The sequence below is a fragment of the Lepidochelys kempii genome, chromosome 6 (assembly GCF_965140285.1).
Source record: "Lepidochelys kempii isolate rLepKem1 chromosome 6, rLepKem1.hap1, whole genome shotgun sequence".
In the NCBI taxonomy this organism is placed as follows: domain Eukaryota; kingdom Metazoa; phylum Chordata; order Testudines; family Cheloniidae; genus Lepidochelys; species Lepidochelys kempii.
This window is the reverse complement of record NC_136385.1, coordinates 5,352,179-5,362,962: the sequence shown is the minus strand read 5'-3', so window position 1 is coordinate 5,362,962 and position 10,784 is coordinate 5,352,179. Positions and strand designations below refer to the sequence as shown.

The 10,784-nt window shown below is 50.9% G+C and overlaps 1 protein-coding gene across 2 annotated transcripts; it reads right to left on the bottom strand.

Moving 5' to 3' along the window:
* Positions 1-4,227: 4,227 nt before the first annotated feature.
* LOC140912358 (pyrin domain-containing protein 1) lies at positions 4,228-9,460 on the bottom strand. Of its 2 annotated transcripts, XM_073346623.2 has the most exons (4): positions 9,011-9,460; positions 7,753-7,812; positions 7,212-7,271; positions 4,228-4,461 (listed from the first exon to the last, which is right to left on the bottom strand). In XM_073346623.2, exons 1-4 carry the CDS (start codon positions 9,285-9,287, stop codon positions 4,439-4,441), a joined length of 420 nt encoding a protein of 139 aa, XP_073202724.1. In that variant the 5' UTR covers positions 9,288-9,460; the 3' UTR covers positions 4,228-4,438. The 2 variants fall into 2 exon arrangements, with proteins under 2 accessions (XP_073202724.1, XP_073202725.1); XM_073346624.2 differs by lacking the exon at positions 7,212-7,271 and having other exon boundaries at positions 9,011-9,454.
* Between the last annotated feature and the right edge of the window lie 1,324 nt (positions 9,461-10,784).

Genomic DNA, 10,784 nt, shown 5'->3' with positions numbered 1-10,784 from the left:
TCAGGTGGGCAGGTACCTTCTCCCCTGGAGCAGTCACGGCTAGGCCCACAGGTCATCCCGTTCATTCTCCCCGTCTCCTACCATGAGAAGCAACTTGCTGTTTTCCTCCCTGGCATCCCCTGAATTTCTCTCTCAGGAACTCTGCGTCTTCTCACGATACTCGCAAGGCCAAGTTGGCTTTCACTTTCTTCTGTAGCCCTGGCCCTAGCTCTGTGGGCTCTCTCTGCACCCCTTCTCCCAGGGTCTGAGTTCCTGTCTTGCCCCAGTTAGTCTCCGTATTGGTCCCTATATCCTTCAGCTTGGCCTCTGAGGGACTCTTTCGAGTTTCTCCTCTCCAATTACAAGTTTCTCTTCTCCTTTTCGTGCCCTTCGGCCTTCACCACCACCTCAGTGCACCCTCTCTGGGTATCTGGCACTTCCTTCTGGAAAGCTTACACCCAAATAAATTTGTTAGTCTTTAAGGTGCCACAGTGACTTCTCGTTTTTTAAAAAAATTACTGGGGTTTTTACTCGGCAATATGTGTGTTGTGTGTGTTTTAAAATGGTTTAAAAGGGTGGTTTTAATGTTTAAAATGTTGTTTGTGATTTAGGGGCATATGCAGGAGATAGACATGGGTATAGTGAGAAATATTTGTTCTAATGACTTTGAGTTGTGAGAAAGTATGATCCATAGTGTTCTACAAACTCCTGAGGTTTTATTTAATTTAATATTAACTATAGCTCATCATCCCCACCCACCCCTCTTACTGTGGGTGAATGTCCATCTTGACTGGCTCTTTTCATAGAATCATAGAAGATTAGGGTTGGAAGGGACCTCAGGAGGTCACCTAGTCCAACCCCCTGCTCATAACAGGACCAACACCAGCTAAATCATCCCAGCCAGGGCTTCGTCAAGCCGGGCCTTACAAACCTCTGAGGATGGAGATTCCCCCACCTCCCTAGGGAACCCCCAGAACACACAGATTCACAGACAGATTCTTGAGCTGGAGAAGCAGGTTGTTTATTTGCTTCTTCAGTGACTGATCAGTCCACCCAAACAGGGCACAGAATAGGGTTAAATGCAAGCAAGCCCCTGCCTTCAGGTGTGGGCCTTAAATACCTTGTTACAAAGTTATTCATGATATGTTGTACAAACACTTTTCTGCAGAACACTAAGATTAGTTGGCTGACTTAGTTGTTTACCTGATTGTAGTGCTGACCCAGGTGTTCACCTGATCAGGTTGCTGGCTGAGCTTTTCCCCTGGCTGTTCTCCCACCCTGCCAGACAAGCAAGCATCTTTTCACATGTCCCATCACCTAATGTATACATTCTACATATCGCATATCCTACAGCCCATCACACCTATTTACTGATCATTTTTCTAACCCCAACAGGATCAAATATCTAACCCTGATGGAACGTTAAGAAAACATGGGGGTATGGTTTCATCGGGCCTTAATTTTTTCAGTAGGTTATGGTTATACCATGCAGTGCAACAGGGCTGAGTCCGCTCTCTTGTATTCAAACGTGCCTCAAACATTCATATTTTATGCAGCCTATAGGAGCTTTCTTGTTTATTTTAAACACGGTTTTGTTTTATTTCCCCCGGATTTTACTACACTCATTTCAGCTTTTTGCTGTAAATAGGTCTCTGGTCTCAAAGACACAATAGCTGGGTTTTCACTAACTGTTTTTATCTAAGTGTTTTCCTTTTTCAATATTTTCTCATGAACTGGTTCTGGAGGTTAGCACGTAACACCCATAAGCAGTACACGTAAGTTCTCTACTAGTACAATTTCCCCTTGCCTTTAGGATGTTTACAATAACCGATTTTTACTTGTCTTTGATTAAACAGTTTAGCGACGTCATGCATACTTTTCAGAGTAGCAGCCGTGTTAGGCTGCATCCGCAAAAAGAACAGGAGGACTTGTGGCACCTTAGAGACGAACCAATTTATTTGAGCACAAGCTTTCGTGAGCTACAGCTCACTTCATCATGCATACTGTAAGTGGGACACCGTTTCTCAGTAGCCAGGCCCTCACTGCCATGGTTCAGAGATGGTTTCCGCTGTCTGGTGGTGTAAATGGTTAATGTGCTTTTAATATATGTACTTACCATGCAATAGGAACCAAGTTACTTGTAACACAATCTATGCTTTTGTTCTCATTTTCCCCAATTCTTTAGAACAAATCGACCTGCTTTTGCAAAGACATTTATTTTTACTTCCTTATCTTGTGCATTACTAGTTTTCCATAGTAAAAATAACGCTTCACTGCTAAAACAGACGCTCAACAAAATCTTCTGTGGTGTAATGCTCTCACCCACTGAGCACTCGGTGTTAGCCAAACAGTAACAGCCTTTGTATCCAAGCTTTTCAAAGTTAATTGGTTTGTGGTAGCAAATCAACGTTTGTTCAATATTTGAAAGCACACCGTTAATGGCCATTCCTTTTTTTTTTTTTTAACAGAACACAAAAGAAAGGAATGTACAAAATGAAGTTTAAATGCAGTTTGTTGGGGGTGTGCTCCCACCCTGTCCTTGAGGGGGGAAATTAGGCCCCAGGAACCTATAGGCAGCACCTGGAGGAGGAGCAAGGGAGCAGGGATTGATTAATCAGCCATGAGGGTCAGGTGGACAGGACCGGGGAGGGGCCTGTACAAAGCCAGGTAGCTGACAGCAGAAAGAGGCTGCAGGGAGCTGGTCTGCAGACATTCCCTGGGTGTTGGGACTCTAGAGGGTAGCCCACTGTTACTTCCTGGGAGTGAGCTGGGAAGCTGGTAAACGCAGAGAGAGGAAGCCAGAAAGGTAGGAGATGGCTCAGGGGATAAGCAGCAGTGAACAGGAGTGCAGTCCTTCGCTGCTGATTAGAGGGCCCCTGAGCTGGAACCTGGTGGAGAGGGTGGGCCCAGGTTGCCCTGTCAGCCACTGGGGACATGGTAGAGACCAGGCAAGGGACAGTGGACTGCCTGAGACTATTTGCATGAAAAGACTCTGTTACACTCCCCCCGCCCCCAAAGGGGAACCATGTAGTGACCTGGCCATAGGGCGAAGTCACAAAGAGGAGGGTGCGGTTCCTGGAGCGAGAAAGGTCTGCGGAATGAGAGGGCAACAGGAGAGACACCAGAGCAACCAGAAGGAGGTGCCGGCTGTGGCGAGTGCTCCCTGTGACTTGCAGGCTGATGTAAACACTGTGAGGGTATAAAGAATGAGGAGTCCTTGTGGCACCTTAGAGACTAACACATTTACTTGGGCATAAGCTTTCATGGGCTAGAACCCACTTCGTCAGATGCATGGAGTGGAAAATACAGGAGCAGGTATAGATTCATGAAAGGATGGGGGTTGCCTTACCAAGGGTGAGGTCAGTCTAATGAGAGAAATCGATTAACAGCAGGATACCAAGGGAGGAAAAATAACTTTTGAAGTGGTAATGAGAGTGGCCCATTACAGACAGTTGATAAGAAGGTGTGAGTAACAGTACGGAGAAATTAGTATTGTATAGTTCCCATTGACATCCGTGGTACTACTCAGCGTAAAGGTGATGAAATCAGGCCCTGCTATATCTTCTGCGAAGTGCCTGGCTCATTTGGGGGCACTATAAAAAGAGTAAATTCTCCCCCCCAAAAAACTGTATTAAGGTTAAGAAAACAACCTGCTGGCTGATTGTGCTACGTCCCTCTCTAGACGCAGGGTCAAAGAGAGAGTACCAGCCTGCTCCTGCTGCTAGTTAATGAAGTTGCTCCTTTACCTCACGTGGTAGAGCGCTGTGCTGTGGGTTCAGAGGTCTGGAGTTCAAAAGCTGCTGGATGAGCCATGTTAGCAGTTGTTAAAAAGGATAACCACTGCTGAGCCATCCTCCCTGCAGCACAGCACCCCCTAGGGGCGCACTGGGGTCAGCACTGACTGAGAGGGGAGAAAGAGTAACCCCCTACTGAGCCTCCCACAGCACAGCACCCCCTAGGGACCAGAACTGATTGTGTGGGAGAGCATCCCCTACTGAGCCCTCCCGGCAGCACCCCCTTGTGCACCATTAGGCTCGGCTCCCTGTACTTCTAACAGGATCCAAACGTTCCTTAGGGTCACTCATCCAAGCCTTGCAGCCATTTCGCTCATGAGACAGACCCACCATCCTAGGTGCTGTAAGAGGAGAGCACCACAGCTGGGACTTTCACCGGAGCCCAGCCAAATCTCCGACACACCATTGAACCTGCCGGCTGAAAAGATCAAGGAAAACACCCACACAGCTGATGGACGAGTTCTCTGTATGAAAACCAGGCAATTGTTTTATTGACCGAAAACATGGAATGCAATATCCTGGCCAGTTGGTACGACGCTGAAAAGGCTCCAGGTTTCCTTGGCCATTGGGAGCTGGTAATGCTGCAGGGCAGTCTTCATTCCAGCATTAGCCATCTCTTTCACTGCGTCACATCAATTGTGAAGGCTTGAGCTCAGCACCTGATGTTACCGAAGGTCCATCTCGTCTCCTGGAAACAGGGGAGTGAGTCAGAAACAGCTGCATAAAGGAACGGAGTTCAGGTGGCTTTTATGCTACTTGATCTGGAAGTTCTCTGGTGTCTTTCACCCCAAGGATCTCAAAGTGGCTATTCCATCCATCTTTGGGTCTCCATCCCTTGAGCTTGCCATCAACAGATATCACAATGATTAACAAGGAGGTCGGTGTCTTTATCCCCATCTAAAGATGGGGTGATTCTGGCACAGAGGGCACAAGTGATTTTCCCAAGGTGACCCCTCAGGACAGTGGCAAAGTTGGGAATAGAGCCTGCGCCCTCATCCTCTGCATGATCCACTAAGCCACGCTAGCCTATTGTATTGCTAACCCCTAGAGACCAGGATGCCAGTCTATGTACCTCTCTGCTCTTCAGCCAAATCTTGCCGTTAAGTATGGGTTGTGATGAAGTAGGAAGTTTTGGTAATATTTTTTATGAAGCAGATGTGTGCCTCAGTTTCCCCTCTCTGCTGCATTGTTACCTAGTGGGTGAAAAGGGACTGTTTGCTCTCAGGGCAGGCTCAGATCCAGGTGTGAATGGTGCCTCGCTGGCTGGGGCCTTAGGTCCCACATGAATGCAGCTCTTCAGAAGACAATGGCAGATCCAATCCCAGGGACATTGAAACCTGGCTATCAATGACCCAGAGAGATATGGACTTCCTGCATCTCCACGGCGGGGGGGCTGAGCTGTATCTCCCCAGCTTGGGAACAGAGGACTGGGGGGGGGGGGGCAAGAGCGAGGAGAAAGTTAAATGTGGGCTGCGGGAAGCAGTCGGGGGCACTGCCTGGAGTCTGACAAAGGAGATTAGAGTCAGGGACAGACAGAGCTTGAACAATGAGGGTTCACTACAGCTTGGCTGGGCTCTGGCTACCCAGAAGGGCCTATGCTTCAACCTTCATTTCTCTGTGCTAACCAAGGACTTCCTAGGCTGTGCCCCAGCTGACTAGTAAACCCTACTGTGACAAGGCTGGCTGAGTGTCACTGCAGGTGGTGGGGTGCACTGCTCCCTAATACTGTACAAGTCTCCCTCAGGGGTCCGTCTCAGTGGGACCGGCTGAATGGAGCTCGCGGTGCTGAACGACCAGAGGTCCAGTCTATGGAGGCGGTGAAGCCACATGGTGGCTCGCCCTGGAGATGGATTTAGACTGTTCTCAGTGGTACCAGATGACAGAACAAGGAGTCATGGTCTCAAGTTGCAAGGGGGAGGGGAGGTTAGGTTGGATATTAGGAAAAACTTTTTCACTAGGAGAGCGATGACGCACCGGAATGCGTTACCTAGGGAGGTGGTGGAATCTCCTTCCTTTGAAGTTTTTAAGGTCAGGCTTGACAAAGCCCTGGCTGGGATGATTGAGTTGGGGATTGGTCCTGCTTTGAGCAGGGGGTTGGACGAGATGACCTCCTGAGGTCCCTTCCAACCCTGATATTCTATGATTCTCTGACCTCTGCGGGGTCTGGCTCACTGAACAGGTCCTCCTAGAGACTGTTCCAAAGTGAGGGCCATAGCACCGACCCTGTGGATCCATGACAGGGGTGCCATTTTTTAAAGCATGAAAAAGACTTCTGAGTAAACATTCTGTTGAAAAATCAGTGGGATTCCTAAATCACGCCAGTATTTTCAAAAGCCCCCATCCACCCACCCATCCATCTCCATACACATCCCTCCCTCTATCCTCCTATACAACTATCCATCCACCTGTCTATCCCCATACGCACCCCTCTCTCTGTCTAGCTGTGCTGGGGTGACACGTTCGTTGGGTATTTATGTAGATATACACACAATCTATTACATGCACAACTGTTATTATTATAAGATAAAATGTAAGTTGTTATTATGAGACACTCCCAGAAAATCGATTGTGATCTCGGTGACCCCAGTGTAAATCCGCGGTGACCCCGCCGAGGCCAGTGGCGTCAGGGCTGGATTCTGATCTCAGTTGTAAAGAGAAACGCAATGCAAGCTGGAACCTGCTCCAACCCAGTTCCAGTCGCTATGTGGACAGTAGCGTAACCATGCTGGGAACTGGAGCGCTAGCGAACGGGGTTAGTAGGAACCATTCGGCCGTCTGCACGGCAGAGGCCAGAGTTAACCCAGCTGTGGCGCGACAAGACCGGGGAGCCTACGATGAGTGAGCTGAATAAGCAGCTTCAAAACAGCCGCCACCCGCCGGCTGTGGAAGGCTGGGCTGGGTGGCAGCACCTCCCCTGACATCAGAAGCTGGAGGGCCAAAGCGCTGAGTGTGGTCGGGGGGCCTGTGTCGGGCCTCAGGCCTGACCTGAGTCAAGGGTTACTGTGTGTCAAGTTTTCAAAAAGGGGAACTGAGGGAGGAAGGTGGAGGGGGGACAGGTTGGGGGTACTGGAGGGGGCACCTGCAGTGAGGGTATTCACTGGAGGGGTGGGCAGTGTTGCTCCCTGTCATGGGGGCAGGACGGCTGGCGCAAGTCCAGCGTGCAGCGAAAGCCACCAGATAGCACCTCCCTGCGGGAACCCGCTCCCCGGGGCTGGGAGCCGGGGCCTGGGTGGGCCCCAGAATCGGTGGTTGCACCGATCAGCTGCAGATGCAGGGGTGGGACCAGTCAGGAAGTGGACCAACTGGGGCTCTTGCTGAGCTCCAGCATCTGCTCTGCAAAACACCTGGACATTTCCTGTTATCTGAAAAATCTGCCCGGACAGAGGAAGGAGCCTCAAAGGCAATGTGCAGGAAAACCCGGACGTCTGGTCACCCTACCTGAGTCTCCAGCCCTGGACGAGTCTGGCCTGTGCTCCCTGGGCATGGGGGCAGCTATACCTGCTTGGAGACAACAGGGAGCTCACTCAGAAAGGAATCGGAGCAGCCTCTGCCCCTCCTTCATCCCTGCTGGGATCCCGCCTGACGCTCTCCACGTCACCCGGCTATCTGTTGGATTCCCCCCCACACCCCTAGCCTGCACGCCCCATGCCACCCGCCTCCCCCGCTGCCCAGATCACTCCCCCATCCTCCCATCCCAGCCTGCCCTCCCCACACTGCCCACCTCCCTCGCTGCCGGGATCCTTCCCTTCCACAGGAGAAACCCCTCAGTCTTTGGCCAGTTCCCCATAGCACAATCTCAGCTTTCTACGGCAGCTGGGAGCTCGTGGACAGCCAGCCTCTCCGTGCAGTGAACCCAGAGGGATTTTAGGGCGCTCCATAAATGACATAATGCACTGGGGTTGGGGGTGGGGTCTTGAACATGACCAAAAACCCGTGTTACTGTCCCATCCCCGACACAGCTGGACAAATGTCAGCCCACCTGTGACTCTGGTCCGGATGGTGCTGGTCGGAGCTGGGGTCTGCTGGGCACCGCCTGTAGCTGCAGCAGAGAAGGAGGAGAGAGGTTCGTCTCTCAGGGGTGCACCCCGAGCGAGCCGTTCCCCCACAGGGACGGGGATTTGGGAGCTGGCAGGAGAAGGTTTGGGGTGACCCATAGCTGAGTCGGGGAATGTTGCCATGAGGAATCAGTGGCGGGGAAGGGGAACAGAAAAAAAACTCCCCCATAGAAAGAAGAATGTTTGGTTCCTTGTTGGACTGATGAAGCAAGAAAAATAACCATTTCTTGGACGCAGGACTCCTCCCTCCAGGTGTGAGCAATTCCACATCCATGTATTTATCCCCCATCCCTCCTTCTCTTCCTTTCCAGCACCCCTATCTTTTCCTATCTCCATATGAACAGATCTTCCCCTCTGTGTCTCTCACCCCCCCCCTACACAATTCCCCACTGTGGAGCCGTGATCCCCACTGGGTGTTGGGGGGTTCATTTCCCGTTTGGGAAAGGAGAAGGAAGAGATGGGGGCTGGGCTGGTACAAGCGAACCGTCAACTACTGGCCTGGCCCTGTCTGGATCGAGTTGCCTCCGTGATACAGTGGAAGACCCTAACTCCCTTTGTGGACCTAGAACAGGAAGTTAGGTGTCTAAACCAGGGGTGAAAGTAACTGAAAGGTGTTTCTGGTATGAGGGCCTGGCTCCGGAAGGGCAGGGTCTCGGGCAGAAGGGGCGGGACTGGGGGTCAGCCTCCCCCAACCAGCTCTTCAGTGCTGCCTGGCCAGTGCTGCCCGGGGATTTAAAGGGCCCGGGGCCCTGGCTGCTGACATGATAGCAGCGGTGGTGGCCGGGAGCCCTGGGCCCTATTAAATTGCTGGGCCCCAGGGAAGCTGCCCCGTTTGCCCCCTCCCCCCTCCCACATCGCTGCCCCCTCCCTTGGCGGCCTTGGGCTTTAACATCCGCTGTGTACGGGCCTGTACCGGTGACCATTTTTTACCGGTACACCGTACCAGCTCACTTTCCCCTCTGGTCTCAAGCCCTTTGGATCTGTGATACCCGGTGGCAGCCTGGCCTGAGAAGGGGCTGCACAATTCTGCCCCTGGGGGGGGTTGTGCTAAGGAAGCCAGCAGCATTGCTCATTTTTCTGCTTGGCAGGCCGATAAGCAGGCAGCTCCTGTACTTGGAGACCCATCAAGACAAGATCCCCCTTAGGGAGGGGGCGATCCCCCCTTAAAAGCCCCTCACTCACCCTGCCCTGTGGCCTGGAACAGGTTGTGTGTCAGGTTCTTCTTGTCCATGTCCTCCAGCACCTTCCCGGCCACTTCCACCGCGTAATCCTCCTCGTAGTAGCTGACGAGCAGGCGAGTGATTTCTACAGTGTCTGCTTTTTCAAGCTCTCCCCATCTGATGGGGTTATAACCTTCCTTGGGCTGGAAATTGTTCAGCTTGTCTTTAAATGTCTTCAAGTCCGACTTGCCCAGTTCTCTAATGGTGTCGAACAGGTGGTCTCTCAGGGTCTTTCCCATGCTGGCTCTTTCCCCCGAGACAGCAGTGTCCCAAAAAGGAAAGTGAAACAAATTTCACCACTTCCACCCTTCATCCAGCCCACCCTCTTCTTTTCTGTGACACTGGGCTGTGCTCAGTTGGAAGATTAACAGTTTTGATCTGGCTCCCGATTTTTGTGACCCTTTTGTGCGGTCAGGGGTTTTGCTCCTCTGGGGGGCACCAGGGGGCTCAGCCTCAGATTCACTCCTGTTGTCTTGTGTTATTCAAACACTCCTGGGCACGGAGATTGGGAGGGCAAAGGGCATCTGTGCCCTGGCTGGGAAGGAAAGCGGAGTTGGGGTGAGGGGCGGAAATTTGGCAGGAAGAGTGGCAAGAACAATGCACACACACACCTCCCTCCAGAGAAAGTTGCACACACAGAATAACACACAGACACACCACACCACACTCAGTTACATACAAACACAACACACAGGGACACGTACACAGTTACACCACAGACATACCACACAGAGACACACATGCATCCTGACGCACACACACTGACAGATACACACACTGTACTCACACTTGCCACAGACACTCACACATGCACACAGACTTGCATGCACAATTCTGCACAGACACACCCAAATACCAACACAGATACACACTGACCGATACACCCCCTCCCCCGAATCCCCATTTACAGATCAGAAGAAAGTGGAACATCCCATTCCTCCAGCAACAGGAAATGGGGTGTGCCAATAAAATCTTGAAGCTAGTCTTAGTCACTTATGTAAGGGTAGATGTGGCCTATTCCCAACAGTTGACAAGAAGGGGTGAATACCAACAGAGGGAAAATTACTTTTTGGAGTGCTAACGAGACTAACAAATTTATCTGGGCATAATCGCATCTTCTTGTCAACTGTTAGGAATAGGCCACATCTACCCTGATTGAATTGGCCTCATTAGCACTGACCCCCACCCCCCACACACTTGGTAAGGCAACTCCCATCTTTTCATGTGCTGTATATTTATACCTGCCTATTGTATTTTTCACTCCATGCATCTGATGAAGTGGGTTTTAGCCCATGAAAGCTTATGCCCAAATGAATGTGTTCGTCTCTAAGGTGCCACAAGGACTCCTAATCCTTGATGAAACGTACAAAGCCTCAGCTAAGAAAAGGAGCAAAGAAATTTGTTATACACTGGTGCCATCTACTGGATATTGAAGGAATGAGCGATCCAAAATCTGAGAGCCAACAGCCAAGCAGAAAATACCTCCATTGAACCCCGAAACAGGATCTAAAAACCATCAGAAGTTGCTGACTCCAACAAAGAAGCTGCCGTAACGTGGACACACTCCTCCTATCCAGGGTGACCAGCAGTTTGGGGAAACCATGAGATTTCATTTCAGAGATTGTTCTTTCTTTTTATGGCCCAGGCGAGGTCTACACTAAAAAGTTAGGTCGACCCTGCTACATCACTCAGGGGGTTGAAACATCCATATCCCCGAGTGATGTCGTTAAATTGGC